This window comes from Manis pentadactyla, chromosome 2 (genome assembly GCF_030020395.1).
Source record: "Manis pentadactyla isolate mManPen7 chromosome 2, mManPen7.hap1, whole genome shotgun sequence".
NCBI classification, from domain to species: Eukaryota; Metazoa; Chordata; class Mammalia; order Pholidota; family Manidae; genus Manis; species Manis pentadactyla.
In genome coordinates, this window is record NC_080020.1 from 196,186,798 (window position 1) to 196,204,282 (window position 17,485).

General features: G+C 33.9%; 1 protein-coding gene across 3 annotated transcripts in view; it reads right to left on the bottom strand.

The window, feature by feature from the left end:
- The window catches only part of GTF2A1L (general transcription factor IIA subunit 1 like), a 59,445-nt gene that overhangs the window by 31,428 nt on the left and 10,532 nt on the right, over positions 1-17,485 (bottom strand). For all 3 annotated transcript variants that reach the window (XM_036925880.2, XM_036925879.2, XM_036925878.2), the window contains exons 3-5: positions 5,614-5,654; positions 3,624-3,708; positions 1,835-2,424 (exon numbers count right to left, since the gene is read on the bottom strand). In XM_036925880.2, coding sequence (XP_036781775.1) covers positions 1,835-2,424; positions 3,624-3,708; positions 5,614-5,654 — 716 coding nt within the window. The remainder of the gene's footprint in view (positions 1-1,834; positions 2,425-3,623; positions 3,709-5,613; positions 5,655-17,485) is intronic.

Genomic DNA, 17,485 nt, shown 5'->3' on the forward strand with positions numbered 1-17,485 from the left:
TACATAGAAACTTTAGATCTCTGACAGCCTACACAAGAAAAGTAAACAAGTTTAGTAAGTTGTAACTTGTTTAAGCAATAAGAATTTCTGAACAGCTACTGATAAAAAAGAAATGCTATTTATAATTTTTTTGAAAATTTTATCAGCACAAAATTTACCAAGATACTATTTTAAAGGTATCCTATAGTAAATTATTTTTTAATTAATAAAGTAAATACTTTTGAATGTTTGGATTTTTGTTTTAAATACAGATTTTAAAACTGACAAGTTAAATGAAAAGTTACCCAATATATCACATGCTCATAAAGCAGAATAGCATTAATCTAAAGTTATTATGGTGCCAGAAGCTATTTAAAACTCTTTATAAAGCATCACTGATAATTCTAAAAATTATGAGGTTGGTTTAATACCCAGTTTACGGACTATATCTGAATTTTAGAGAATAACATTACATAGGTTGCTTGTAAATGGTGAATCTGGAATGTGAACCTATTGTGGCTTCAAAGCTTAAGCTCTCAATCTCTGTCCGCTAAACAATCCTTGACTAATTAATTAATCTATTTCCCCATATCAGAACAAAGTACATGATGACATCTAATAAGCAGAGTTAAGTCCTTGAATCGTTACACCAAATATCTGCAAAGTGCATTCAGAGTCCAGGAGAAAAATGCCTCCAAAAGTGATAAAGAAAGTGAACACTTATTTTAAATTTACAGTTATTTTTACTTCAAAACCAAATGTTTCATAATTATGAGTTTAACTAACATTTCTTAAATTTTATGTTATATGGAAAATATAATGAAAAAACACTCAAATATATTTTAATCTTAATACTTTATACCAAAACAAAAACTAAAAACAGAATGCCTAGAAGATTTTCAACAGACTTTATCAAACATCTAAAACATTCTAGAGGAGGTCAAATAGTTTCTGATGATCATTTTTGTTGTTGTTCATTATCCTTCACTGTACCCTATATTTTTCTCCTTACCTATGAAAATGTTAAGGTGGCACTTAACTATTCATTGCTGCAGATTTGTACAGTTCTAGAGAACCACTAAACCATTAGCTAGAGACACAAACTTATTTGTTATATGTTACTAAATTGTATAAATGGAATTTAAGACATTTTACATTTGTAAAAAGAACACAAAAGTTTTTTAATTTTACCATCTTTCTGCTTTCACTATAAATCCTTGAAAATATGTAATTCAAATCAATTTTTAATTGATTTAAATGTTACATTTGGTCTTGAAGTACAAATAACTGTAAATTTAAATTTGGAAAGACTAGAAGGTTTTTTTTCAGTAGTTTGAATTCCAAAAGAAATTAAGTTAACTAGTATTTTATGTAGCAAGCAAGGAGAAACAAAGTATTTATTAGCAAGATAATTGCTCAAGAGAGAAAACTTTCATATGGGAGTTCAGGAAAATTAGGTAGAACGAGAAAAAAAATATTTTGGATCTCTTTTGTACATGAAGTGTGATGATGAACTACCCCAAAATATTCATTTAATTACCAGGATAGATTTTCAGGTCTTTTAAATTTTACTGCAGAAAATAACAATGGATTACTTTTAAAAATATGGATTACTTTAAACAAATGCATTTTCTTTAAAGACATATCTTAATTCATTAATTGAAATTAAAAGTTCAGAAATGCTGAGCATACTTTAAGAACTGATAGTTACGATAAAAACAGCAAAGAAACAATCTTTTAAAGGAAAAAACAAAACACATATTTCTGAGTAACGTTACAGCTTAAAAAAACTCAGGATGTCTAATCACTAGCCACTCTTTGTTCCCCAATACCACTAAGCTGAACAGAGAACTACCTTCTCCGAGACAGGTAGGCTCCTAGGCTCCTCTTTATTTCTTGGCTGCTTTTCAGAATCGCATTCCAACATTCTGTTTTTAAGAACTTGAAGCTGAATATCAGACATGTGCTGGTGCCGAGTCCTCTGAGGACCTGTGGAAAGGGGCCCACTGTGCAGATTTTGGGTCATGCTAGCTGAAACACTGAGCACTGGCTCCATGTTAGAATTGGTTGGAGACACTGGTGGAGAAAATACAACACCTGAAAGAGTAATAAACTGTGAGTTTTCTGGCTGACTCAACAAAGCTTCAGACATGATTTTATGCTCATTTTGAGGAGGGAGATGTATAACACTGGTGGTACTGTCTAAATATTTCATAGCCAGTGTCCCAGAATGAAGAATTGTGGGTTGCTGGAGCATGGTTTCCATTTTCTGTGATTTTTCAGTAGTTGCTTGAAGAGAATATGGGCTCAGTCGTGGAACACAGGCCTGTATTACTGAAGGCTGCCCAAGCTGTTGAAATACTTGCTGAATTGGATGCTGAAGAATACCTGCTCTTCCAGAAGTCTGTGTCACCATAAGTGGTACATTGACTTTATAAAACTGACCTTAAAAAGGAGAAAATAAAACCATAAGTATAAAAGAACCCTAATTTAAGAAAAAATCTCATGCATGATAGGCTTGGAGGAAATATGTCAGTATGCTAATAGTGGTTAGTTCTAGGAGTTCTTTTATTTTTCAGATTTTTTGTATTTTCTACAATAAATATGTGTTACTCTTATTTTTAAAAATTATATCAGTATGCTAATAGTGGTTAGTTCTAGGAGTTCTTTTATTTTTCAGATTTTTTGTATTTTCTACAATAAATATGTGTTACTCTTATTTTTAAAAATTAAATAGATCTTGCTTTATGTATCTTAATATATCTAGTCTTTTCCTACTGTTACTTATACATTATGCACATTTTGAGATACATATAGGTCATCAATATTTACTCTATGAACCTCTCCCATTGTTTGATAAATTACAGTGTTACCAACCCAAAGCAGGATTTTAACAAACATAATCATGGAGAATGTACTTCATATATTTAAGATTTTAGATTTTATCACATAAAAACTTTAAGACAAGGTTAGTCCAGAAAGAGTTTAATAATTTCAAAAGTTATCGAAGTTTTCCCCCTTCTTTTCCTTTAAACAATGCTTAAAAGAAGAAAGAAATTTATTTGTTGAGCATTGAGTTAGATGCTTTGCTTAAACTTCACAACAACCCAAAGAGTCAAGAAACAGTACTCTGAAAAGCAGAAGTTGGTTAATCTCCAATTAATGCTTATATAAGTACATGTAGTATAATCCTTTTGGAGGCAATTTTCAGTATTTTAATTTTTCAAATTGAAAACATGCATGATATGTCCTCTATCATACCATGCAATCTCCAGTAAGAAAGGAGGCAAAAGTTAATCAATGTAATCTAGTTTTTCTTGAGTAGACGAGCAAGGACAAAGGTATGTTATTTTGTATTCATCAAAATTTAGATTACTGATTGAATTAGAGAAAACATTTAAAGCATCTTATACAATGCTGGGAAAGATAATTGAGAATGAAATACAGGACATATGTAGTACAGTGTCTTTTTGGAAGACTGCCTGGATAGCAATAATATTCACCATTTATTATCACTGTTAAAATAAGTTTTATTAAAAGTTCCTATAACCTCTGGCACACAGCTTATTAAAAAATCATGAAACTTAACATACAGAAGTCAGTACCAATGCTACAAACAAAATATTTTTGGACTATACTCTTACCAGATGCAGTCTGTAGTGTCACACCTGCTGGTACATGAATAGGATAACCAGGAAAAGTAAAGTTTACACTGAAGCTTGAAGTACCCTGTATATGAGACATTTATGTTAGAAAGTTAGAAAAGGGTTTTACTTGTATTTTTTCTCCTTGGTCTCACAAAGGGTAAAAAAATGTGACCTAGGACAACAGAACAATAATTTTACAACACTTAACATTAGGCCTGAGTTCTTTGAATAAAACAGCCTTTTAATATTTGATTTAGATCATCTCATTAAAGATAAAAGGAATTCTGCTCTATGACTATTAGCAATGAAGCCAGTAAGTCTTACTTAGTGAACAGTATGAACAATGACTACAAAACTTGCCTACTATGTGGCTTTACCTAGGCCACTGATCCTCAAGATGTTAAATAAAAGAACTACAACTGTTTATAGGAATCCTCTAGTCTATAAGTTGATTAGTGATATTTTAAAGTAGATAATATGACAGTGTATAACTTTCTCTAGAATAATTGAACCTTAGGGTTTTGAATTTTTTTAAATACTAAGTCAAGACAAAGGGACTTTTTGCCTATCAGACATATAAAAATTAAAAGACTGATTAGTAACACTGACTATTGGTAAAGATGTGATAAAAATCAGTTCTATCAGACCATTGCTTGTATGAGTATACATGGTACAATCCTTTTGGAGGGCAGTTTTACAATGTATACCAAAATTGAAAATATGTATGATCTCTGACCCAGAAATTCTACTTTTAGGAATTTATCCTGATTATCTAATTAACACACAAATACACAAAGGTATATCTACAAGTATAATCAATGGAATGCTATATTAGAAAAAAAAATTGAAATAATTTAAATGCCCATCAACAAAAGACTGGTTAATTAAACTGTGGCACATCCACTAAGGCTAATCAATATTTAACTAGCATGGAAAAGGATTCATCCATATTAGTAAGCTAAAAAAATTACAGAAGCAGTACAGAAAACAATCCTACTGTTAACCTGAAAATTAATATAACTTTCATGAAAGAAGTCTAGATGGATACAGATCAAATAGAACAGTTATCTTGAGAATATAACATTGCAGGGCTCTTTCATTTTTTACTTTATAAATTTACTAGTTTTTACTTTTTAGATGTATATTATTTCTTTAATCAGGAAAAAAGATAGTTCCAAGAATTTTAAAAATAGAGATTTCTTCATTTGTCTCCTATCAAAAGCAACATCATTCGTCCAAAAATCCAGGTGAGGGTGTGTCTTTTGTTTGTTTTTAATGAAGAAATGGAAATAAATGACCCACTGAACCTTTTACCTAGAAAGGTAGCTCATGGGCTAAAAAGAATTTTTTTTAACTTACTAAGGAAACAATTAGTGAATTACATACTATCAATATCATGGAAGAATAGTAAAAGAGAGAAAGTGCTATTCTTCCCCACCTGAAAACTACCTGATTTTCTTGTAAGTTTTAATTTTATTTTCTGCCCCCAAATCCTAAAGTGGTGGGGGGCAGAGGTTCGGTGGAATCTATACTCTAATCTCTACTACACAGAGGTAGAAAATGACAAAAATATTCCACTTAAATAAAATAAACACTGTGGTGTGGTTCAACTCCGGGGAGAAAAAAAATCAGAAAAAATACCATATCAAAATTACCTACTTAGGATTCACCAAGTATATGACATGTACAGTGCCTTAAAACTCCATACAATGTAACTCCAGCAATGTCCTAACTTCATAGGTACAGTCTTGGCAGATGCTAACAACTGCTCTAGAAGATAGGGCAACTTGGTAACAAAATGTGAATTCTGGAACATCTGAGTTTTTGTAACATCTATATCATGGAAGCTACTTCTGTCTTGCCATCCCTCAGTACATCTTTTACCATTCAATGGAGGGTTATGAATTGTATCTATGCCCAGCCTTCTGCCACCATTCACTAAAAGAGGAGCATATCTTTTAAAATGTATCTTAAATAAGCTACATACCAGTTCTGCTGTGGTTCTACCAGCAGGAATAACTAACGATGCTGCACAGAAAATAAAATAAACATGAGACATTCATTAGAATTTAACAATTTAGTAAAATTGCTAAGTATAACATTTTCAAAAAATGTTTTCCATCACTAACATGTTCAAGCATGGTGAATTCTAACCTTTCTGATTCCAAGTATGGTGAAAGAATTATATTTTTTTCCAACAACTTTAGACAAAGACTTTACAACTCACCTATTTTAAGTAGAAAAAGAAAATATCTCATTATTCTCAAGTATACTGTATATAAAGATCCATAACAAAACATCTAGGTTGTATTTATTTAGTAAGTCAATGTAGCACTAAATCTCCATTACAACTTTTCATAAGGGAGAAAAAGTAATAATTGTTGAAGTGGCATATTTCCAAGAGACTATACTATTAAGCAAAAATATGTAACCCAATATAAACCATTCTAAATTTTATAGGTTCAAATACATTTTAATTCATTCATTCATTTCATGAAATGTTATTTACAGTACTTTGGCCAAGTAAGCAAGCATAACTACATAGTTTTAGGAATACTTAATAAGAACATGTCTCCTGAAGTGTTTGCATGAAACAGGTATGACTGCTAAGAAAAATACAACTGAAGAAAGTCTTAGGAGAATACCAACTCAACCTGCATTAAAGCTGCAATCTCACATATTTTTCCTTTCTTACCTACCAATCTGCTATACTATCCCTTCATTTATAATACATCAAAAGGGTGGCCAAGTGGTTGTAAATGTAGTCATTAAAAAAAATAAGACTAAAGAACAAATAGTACCTCCAGTAGCATTTTAGTTGATTAATGTAATGTTAAACTTTACATCAAGGTTCAGTTTACCTAGCTGACCATGACTGTTAGAGTATCAATTTTGCTTTTTCTTTTATAAAAACAAGAACTTTTTAACATGTTTATGCAGCATCTAAGTATTAAATTTAATGTTTATTATGGCCTTTTTCTCACATATTGCACTAAGGAAAATTGCCCCCAAAATCTGTTTCTGACACTAGAATGGCTCCATCATGTACAACAGCTCAGAAGAGCAAATATTTTTTAAACTATTCCTTCCACATTAAGACAACAGAAGTAAGTCTACAGAGATTGGTGGTTAATGAAGCACAAAATTATTTTTATCCTCTGTTCATCTATGACTTTGCTTATTAACAGACATTCTTTTAGAAAGGCTAAATTAGAAAGAATTAGAGTGGCATGAACACAATGGTATTAGTCTTAATTATCTATAGTGAGCAAAACTTAAGCTGGTACAGCTTAAGCCATAGCCTGAGAGGAAACAAAAATCTGTTAACAAACTGTCTGAGGCAATTAAATGAATTTGAGGAAAAAGAGCAACAACCGTCCTCTTTTAAGTACCTTGCAATAAATCCTAAAGGATAATTCTCTATACTTAAATAAATCAAACAGAGCTATAAGAGTTTTAAGAGTTTCTTTATAGCCATCAGAATAAAAGAATGGAACTAACAGCTTTATAGTGAAGTTTCATGCAGCTCCTACTTAATCTTGATACTAAATTCACAAGTTATATGCACCATTTATACAAGCTCACAAATTACATATAGCATTATATGTGCCTGAAACACACTTTTTAAAATATTGAAGCTAGCTTCAATAACCATGTAAGTTTTAACTGAATATGCATTTTTACCTAAACTAAATCTGTCAGAACTTTGGTCTTGATGAATATTTTCTAGAAATATTAAATTTCATACACAATGGGCTTTAGAATATAGGAAGAATCCAACCCCAGAATTGTAATTTAACAAATTTTGTAAAAAAGATAATATTGCATAATAATATCCACAAGTGTTATTTTTCCCTATACACCAGAAAGCCTTTGATACATAAGGCAGTTAATAATTCCACAATTCGTGTTCCCGCTTTGAACCATTCCAAATCTTAGTATCCACATCCCATAATTCAAGAGGTGCAAGACTGGCCAGTCTCTTCTTTGTGACTACTCTTTAGCACATGGATGTCTCACGATCATCTGAACTGAATATTCTAACTCATATTACCTCAAGAACCAAGAGCACTGCTGAAATTTTTACCAGACCTAAGTTCAAGACCAATTGGACATACAGTTTGTACCTGAAGTTAGGAATTTTAAAGCACAGAGACGAAAGCTACCCCAAACCTCTCAATGTTCCTATTCTTCCCTTTCTTTCTCCCACAAGGACTGATGGCTTTACAAAGAAAGATCATATGACAAGACCAAGCAGCAGGAGCTGATCTGAATTGCTCTAGAAATAAGTCAACCATATACATATCCCAGGTTGCCCAGGACAGTCCTAGTTTACATCTGTCATTGTGAGGTTATTATTAATAGAATACCGTTTCTCTCTCAAAAGTAAATCGCAGGCCAAAGACCCAGAATAGCCAATACAATATTCAAGGAGAAAAAAGTTTGGAGAAGTGACATTATCTGACTTCAAGACTTACTATAAAGCTGCAGTAATCAAGACAGTGTGGTATTGGCAAAATAATAAAGATCAATGAAACAGAATAGAGAGCCCAATAATAGATCCACATAAATACAGTCAACTGGTCTTTGACAAAGGATCAAAGGCAATACAATGGAGCAAAGACAGTCTATTCAACAAATGGTGCTGGAACAACAGTATATTCAATGCAAAAAAAAATCAATGTACACACAGACCTTACATCCTTCTCAAAAGTTAACTCAAAATGAGTTCTGTAAAATGCATAAATTAAATGTAAAATGCAAACCTATAAAGTTCCTAGGAGACAACATAGGAGAAAATCTAGATGACCTTGATGACTTTTCAGCACAATGCATGAAAGAAATAGTTGATAAACTGTACTTTATTAAAATTAAAAGCTGTTTTGCAAAGAACAATGTCAGGAGAATAAGAAGACAAGCCACAGGCCAGGAGAAAATATTTGCAAAAGACATCTGATAAGGAACTGTTATCCAAAATACGCAAAGAATTCTTGAAATTTAACAATACAACCAGATTTAAAAAATAGGTGAAAGACCTTAACAGACACTTCAGCAAAGAAGATAAAGTAAACATATTGAAAAGATGTTCCACGTCATTGTTTGGCAATGATAAAACTCAAGTTTTCAGGCAAAAAATAGAAATGTGGAAGCTTTATATACACTACAGTGAGCTTGATAGCTTTCCAATACTTAAATACGTCTCTGATGAAATGTGTGGTGATAGTAATGAATATGACTTTTTAAAATCCTGTATAATGAACAATATGTCAACTATGTAACTCAGTGAACCAGTATTTTCCAAAGAAACCAACATCTGTTACAAAATTACACATGGGTTAGAGTCATTCAAATTGCAAGATACACCAGTGAACTTAAACATTACAAAAAGCCCAACTAACAGGGTTTCTAATTCTATCCTGCAGCTAACCTCTCTAAGAAACTACTTGTTCAGTTTTAGTATAGTATAAAATATCTGAAAATGCTATTAAAATACTTCTCCTTTTCCAATTATATATCTGTGGGAGGCTAGATTTTCTTCACATAGTTTAGCCAAAACCACAAAACAGACTGAATTTAGAAAAAGATGAGAATCCAGCGGTTTTGTCTTAAGCCAAACATTATCAAGATTTGCAGAAAAGTAAAGCCACTCATCTTGCTAAATATTTTTTGTTCTGTAAAATAGTTACTTTTAACCAATACATTATGTTAACAATCAATTTTTTAAGTTAATAAACCAAATTTTTTAAAACTTTCTCAGCTCTAATTTCTAATATGGTAAGTAGATACTTATAACCCATATAAAAGAAAGGTCTTTAATTAAGGTCCTCAGTTTTTAAGAGTGTAAAGTGACCCTGAGACCAAAAAGAAGTTGAAAGCTGAAGATACAGGAAATTATTAATCAAAAGAAAATATGATAGGGCAAACAAGTGTTAAAGGTGGAACAGATGAAGGCAAATGACTTACTCCATTGTAGATTAATTTGAACTCACTTCAAGAGATTAAAAGATTGCACAAATAAGTTTATTTTAATCAGGCTTTAAGCACATACAATGAAAATATATGATTATTAAGTACTTCAATTTTATAAAGCTATTTACTTTAAGAATCTTATTGCAGGGTACCTAGAAATTAACAGGGATGGAAACAAGGTCTCTAAAGCATTTTTAAAGGATATATATACTTCCTCTTAAGCCATTTAATTATAGATGATGTAGAAAAGAATAAAGAGGAAAACTGTCTTTTTTAAATGTAATTATTTCTATTGCTCTAGCTTCTAAGAGTAAAAATAAGAATAAAGTAGAATGAAAGCCAGCTAGATACATTAATTGCAAGACTATTTTGTGATTGAAATCACTGGTAATATTACCATCTTGTGACAAAATCAAGTATTGCAATTTTGAATGATAAAGAACCTGAGAAGAGTTAAATGCTCTCGATAAAAGACATTTAAGTATTTTACTCCTCTACCTTTGCCACCCTCCAAAACACTACCAAGTACTAAGTAAAATATCTTTCAAGTTCTTTTAGTAATGAAAAAAATTCAAAAGAATGTTATTTAAATATAGAAAAAAAGGGACCTCCTCATAAAATATTAAAGTTAAAAAGAAAAGCATAGTCCAAAACCCAACAACCCAAAGAAACTTTCAATGTGTCAATTTAGTAGTTAAAACTGCCATAGCTAATTCTGACAGAGAAAATTATTTACAAACACAGCATTAAAGTTATTTTCGGAAATTCAATATTCATTGTTAATTTATTTCATTTTTACAAATTATAATTGCTGCCACACTTAAATTTCCTCATTTTGTCATAGAAGTACTAACCTCTTTATTATTTTCTCTTCACCTTGGCCCATGTGATTTTCATAAGAATTTTCCCAAGTTTGCAATGAACAATGTACTTATTACTAAAATCTAATCCAAAATTTACTCTTACCTCTTGCACACATAACTCTACTGAATTTCAGCTAAACCCAATAAAGCCTATTTGCCTGCACACATGCCTGCATGCGTGCCTGTGCACAGACACATATATTCACAACATTAGGAAAATATAAAGATTACAAGGATCATAAGAGAAAAGAAGGCATAAAAGCTAAAAAGAGATTTAACAGTATTTTATTTTTGTTAGTGTTTTCCAGCTTTAAATTAATACACATAATTTGGACAAATATTTTCCTTAAAAGCAAAGGTCTAGATTCAATAAGTTCAAGAATAAAGGTAAAATGCATATGGTCAACTAAAGTGGACAAAAGATGGCAGAGTAGGAAGGCAAGGTGGAACTCTCCTCCCACATATACACCAAAGAAGCAACTACAGCAAATACAACTAAACCTGAAAATGACCTGATGACTGCAGAACAGCCCACCTACACCTGGGGAAGAAGACCACACAGAGAAGGGTGAAGTGGCAGAGCTGCCATCAAGAGGGACCCAAGCCCTTCACCTATCCCAGCCCACAGGTGGGAGGAAGAAGATGGGAGTGGGGAGGGAACAGGGGCTCAGGAACTCTTCACACCTAGCCCTGGAGATCTGTTCTGGGAATTCGAGTCCACACTGCACTGAGTTCTGGTGATTAGTGGGACTGGAAACCAGGGACAGCTGGAACACTCTGGGAGGCTGAGACTCTAGCTGCCTGTGGAGGATAGGTACACCCCATTGGTCCCGCTGAGACCCAAAGCAGAGGCAGCAGTTTAAAAGCTTTGCCAGCAATGGAAGAGGTGCCAGCGGGTGAGGGTTGGATGAAACTCTCTCTGCAGCAGAAAGGGCAGGTGGACATACCTCCCCAGCCCTCCGTTGGCCCAACATGTCAGACACTCTAACAAACCCAGACACTCCATCCCCCTAGATCAGCCCCAAGTTGCTTCCCTGCACACTGCTGGCACCCCAGCCCACTCGGCCCAGCAGCATCAAACTTTGCTGCCTGGCAGGCAGAGGGAGGTTCTCCCAGCTTTCTCAGCCCTATCTCAGCACAGCTGGGGTGGTGCGCGCAGGAGCCAGCTCCAAGACCAGTGAGGAGCACCTTGCCACAGCCAGGGGTTGCCTCCGCGATTCACCTGCAGCACATCCTGCCACCATGTAACTTGCCCCAGAGCCAACCAACCACAAGCACACCCTGTTAACCCTGCAGCCATGGCACCCTCACTGCAGGGCAGGCAGAGGGGAGCCCCATCCACAATGACCCAAAAAGGGCCAACTGAGGCAAACTGCCACCCACACCAGATTAAGATAAACCACTGTCAGCAGACAAGACAGAAAGGCAGACCTACCCATTGCCAACCAAAAGCAACTGGGGCTCCACTGCAAAGGAGAAACAGGCATTGGAGAGTAAAGAGTCCTGAATTTCTGAGTACCACAGGATGCCTTCTTCATAAAGCCATTACTCCCTAGACCAAGAAGCACAGCACATCCATCTACTACAAAGGAAGAAACACAGAAACCCTGACAAAATGAAGAGGCAGGAGAATGTTCCAAACAAAACTGCAGGATAAAATACCAGAAAGAGGACTAAACAAAATGGAGATTATCAATCTTCTTGATATGAATTCAAAGTAAAAGCCATAAATATGCTCACAATCTGTGGAAAAGTACTGAATATCTCAAAGAGGACTTCAACAAAGAGATACAAGAGCTGAAAAAGAGCCCCTCAGAGCTGAAGAAAACAGTAACTGAAATGAAATATACAATGGAGGGAATGAATAATAGATTGCTGCAAGTAAAGGAGACAATAAGATGGAAATTAGAGAACAGGACTACAACACTGAGGAACAGAGAAAAAAGGCTCTCTAGGAATGAAAGAATGATAAGACAGCTGTGAGAACAAAAAACAGTATTTGCATAATAGGGGTACCAGAAAGAGAAGAGACAAAGGAATTGAAAGTCTTTGTGTGTGTGTGTGTGTGTGTTTATTTTTTATATTGTATTTATTTTCATTTTTTTTATTAAGATACCATTGATATACAATCTTATGCTTGGGTTTCACATGAACAACACTGTGGTTCCTACATTTCTCCCGTATTATCAAGTCCCTACCACATACCCCATTACAGTCACTGTCCATCAGCATGGTAAGATGCTATAGAGTAACTACTTCTCTTCTCTGTCCTATATGGCCTTTCCCGTGACCCCTATATTATGTGTGCTAATCATAATACCCCTTAATCCCCTTATCCCTCCCTTCCCACCCACCCTCCCCAATCCCTTTCCCTTTGGTAAACACTAGTCCATTCTTGGGTTCTGTGATTCTGCTGCTGTTTTGTTGCTTCAGTTCTTGCTTTGTTATTATATTCCGCAGATGAGTGAAATCATTTGATACTTGTCTTTCTCCACCTGTCTTATTTCACTGAGCATAATACCCTCTAGCTCCATCCAGGTTGTTGCAAATGGTAGGATTTGTTTTCTTCTTATGTCTGAATAATATTCCATTGTGTATATGTACCACCTCTTCTTTATCCATTCATCTACTGATAGACACTTCGTTTGCTTCCATGTTTTGGCTATTGTAGATAGTGCTGCGATAAACATAGGAGTGCATATGTCTTTCTGAATCTGTGATCTTGTTTTCTTCGGGTAAATTCCTAGGAGTAGAATTACTGGGTCGAACTGTATTTCTATTTTTAGTTTTTTGAGGAACCTCCATATTGCTTTCCACCATGGTTGAGCTAACTTACATTCCCACCAACAGTATAGGAGGGTTCCCCTTTCTCTGCATCCTCATCAGCATTTGTTGTTCCTTGTCTTTTGGATGTTGGCCATCTAACTGGTATGAGGTGATATCTCATTGTGGTTTTAATTTGCACTTCCCTGATGATTAGCGACATGAAGCATCTTTTCATGTGCCTGTTGGCCATCTGAATTTCTTCTTTGGAGAAGTGTCTATTCATATCCTCTGCCCATTTTTTAATCAGGTTATTTGCTTTTTGGGTGTTGAGGCATGTGAGTTCTTTATGTATTTTGGATGTTAACCCCTTATCAGATATGTCATTTATGAATATATTCTCCCATGCTGTAGGATGCCTTTTGGTTCTACTGATGATGTTCTTTGCTGTACAGAAGCTTTTTAGTTTGATGTAATCCCACTTGTTTATTTTTGCTTTTGTTTTGTTTCCCTTGCCCAAGGAGATAAGTTCATGAAAAAGTTGCTCATGTTTATATTCGAGAGAGTTTTTCCTATGTCTTCTTCTAAGAGTTTTATGGTTAGAAAGTTTTTTTTGAGGAAATAATTGTTTAAAACTTCCCCAATCTGGAAACCCCAGGAATACAACACCAGGACATATAATAATTAAAATGACAAAGATTAAGGAAAAGGACAGAGTACTGAAAGCAGCCAGTAAAAAAAAAGATTATTTATAAGGGAAACCTCATCAGGCTAGCAGCAGACTTCTCAGCAGAAATTTTATAGGCCAGAACACAGTGGCTTGAACTATTTAATGCACTGAAACAGAAAGACCTTCAACTAGGAATCCTCTACCCAGCAAGATTATCATTCAGATTTGAAGCAGACATTAAACAATTCCCGGATAAACAAGGGCTCAAATTTAAAACCACTAAAACAGCATTATGGCATATGTTAAAGGGACTGCCATAGATGGAAGTCTTCCTAAAGCTAAATAGTTTTCACCAGTGAAAATAAACCCACAGTAGAGGTAGTAGACAAATTACTCACCAAGCAGGCATGAAATTAAAACAAAAGTAATGAAACCAACTATACACAAAATCAGTCAGGGATACATAAGAAGTGCAGATTATGACATCTAATATATAAAGTGTGGAGGAGGAAAAAGAAGAAAAAAGAAGTACTTTTAGATTGTGTTTGAAATAGAGCAATCATCAAGTAAATATAGACTGCTATACAGTCAGGAAGCTATCCTTGAACCTTAGGGTAACCACAAACCTAAAGCCTATAATAGAAACAAACAAAAAAAGAAAAATCCAATCACAACACTAAAAAAAAACGATCAAATAACAAGAGAAGAATATAAGAAAGGAAGAAAGGAATAGAGAGGAGATATACAAACAACCAGAAAACAATTAATAAAATGTCAATAGTACATACTTATCAATAATTACCTTAAATATAAATGGACTGAATGTACCAACCAAAAGATGTAAGAGTGGCAGAATGGATAAAGAAACAAGACCCATCTCTATGTTGCCTACAAGAGACTCATTTGTAAGTCTAAAAGTAAAGGGATGGAAAAGATAGTTCATGCAAATAATAGGGAGAAAAAAGCAGGAGTAGCAGTACTTATACAGACAAAATAGATTTCAGAACAAAGTAACATGAGACAAAGAAGGACTTCATATAATGATAAAGTAGTCAGCCCAACAAGAGGATATAACCATTATAAATATCTATGCCCCCAATATAGGAGCACCTAAATGTGTAAAAGAAATACTAACAGAATTAAAGGGGGAAATAGACTGCAACACTTTCATTTTAGAAGAATTTAACACACCACTCACATCGACAGATCACCCAGACTGAAGATAAGTAAGGAAACAAAGGCAGTGAACAATACATTAGATCAAATGGACTTAACAGATATCTACAGAACATTCCACCCCAAAGCAGAAGGATACACATTTTTCTAAAGTGTACACTGAACATTTTGCAGACAGATCATATACTAGACCACAAAAAGAGCCTCACTAAATTCAAAAAGACTGAAATTACATCAAGCAGCTTCTCAGACCACAATGGTATCAAACTAAAAATAAATTACACAAAGAAAACAAAAAAGCCTACAAACACATGGAGGCTAAAGAACATGCTTCTAAATAATCAATGGATCAATGAACAAATTAAAACAGAAATCAAGCAATACATGGAGACAAATGAAAACAAAAATTCAACACACAGAAATTTGGGGGACATGGCAGAAGCAGTTCTAAGAGGGAATTACATAGCAATACAGCCTTACCTCAAAAAACAAGAACAATCCCAACAGTTTAAACTCACAATTAAAGAAACTAAAAAAAGAAGAACAAGTGAAGTCAAAAGTCAGTAGGAGGAGGGATATAATAAAGATCAGAGCAGAAATAAATTAAATTGAGAAGAATAAAACAATAAAAGAATCAATGAAACCAGAAGCTGGTTCTTTGAGAACATAAACAAAATAGATAAACCCCTAGCCAGATTTACCAAGAAAAAAAGAGCAGACACACAAAAAAATCAACAACAAAGAAGGAATATTCACAACAGATACCACAGAAATACAAAGAATTATTAGAGAACACTATGAAATATTACATGCCAATAAACTGGACAAGCTAGAAGAAATGGACAACTTCCTAGAAAAATACAACCTTCCAAGACTGATCCAAGAGGAAACAGAAAATCGGAACAGACAAATTACCAACAATGAAATTGAATTGGTAATCAAAAAACTCCCAACAAACAAAAATTCCAGGACCAGATGGCTTCACAGCTGAATTCTATCAAACATTTAAAGATGAGCTGTTACCCATCCTTCTTAAAGTATTCCAAAAAGGAGAAGAGGAGAGAATACTTACAAGCTTATTCTATGAGGCCAGCATCACTCTAATATCAAAACTAGGCAAGGACAAAAAAAAATTATAGACCAATATGAACATAAATGCAAAAACCCTCAACAAAATATTAGCAAAACAAATTTAAAAATACATCAAAAGGATCATCCATCACAAGCAAGTGGGATTTATTCCAGGGATACAAGAATGGTCTAATATTTATAAATCAATCAGTATCATTAACCACATTAGCAAAAAGAAGAATAAAAAACCATATGATTATCTGAGTAGATGCTGAAAAAGCATTTGGCAAAATTCAACATCCATTCATAAAAACTCTCAACAAAATGGGTATAGAGGGAACATACGTCAACAGAATAAAGGCCATATAAGAGAAATCCACAGCTAACATAATACGTAATGGTGAAAAGCTGAAAGCTTTTCCTCTAAGACAAGGAACAAGACAAGAATGTCCACTCTCACCACTTTTATTCAACATAGTATGGGTGTTCCAAGCCACAGCAATCAGACAATACAAAGAGATAAAAAGCATCCAAATTGGTAAGGAAGAAGTTAAACTATCACTATTTGTAGATGACATGGTACTATATATGGAAAACCCTAAAGATTCCACCAAAAAACTATTAGAACTACTAACTGGATTCAGTAAAGTTGCAGGATACAAAATTAACACACAGAAATCTATTGCATTCCTATATACTAACAACAAACTAGCAGAAAGAGAAATAGGAAAATAATTTCATTTACAAATGCATCAAAAATAATAAAATACCTAGGAATAAATATAACCAAGGAGGTGAAAGACTTATACTCTGAATACTACAGAACACTGATGAGCGAAATTAGACACCAATAAATGGAAATCTATCCCATGCTCATGTATAGAAAGAATTAACATTGTCAAAATGGCCATCCCAAAGCAATTTACTTTTTCAGTGTAATCCCTACCAAAATATCAGTAATATTTTTCAAGGAACTAGAATAGTTCTAAAATTCAAATAGAACCACAAAAGATCCCAATAGCCAAAGCAATTCTGAGAAAGAAGAATAAAGCTGGGGGATTATACTCTCTGACTTCAAGCTCTACTACAAAGTTAAAGAATCAAAACAGTATGGTACTTGCACAGAACAGACACATTGATCAATGAAACAGAACAGAGAGCTCAGATATAAACCCACATATATATGGTCAATTAATACATGATAAAGGACCCATGAACATATAATGGGGAAAAAAGAGCCTCTTCAATAACTGGTGTTAAGAAAACTTGACAACTACATGCAAGAGTATGACACTGAATTACTGTCTAACTTCATCAGTAAAAGTAAACTCAACATGGATCAAAGA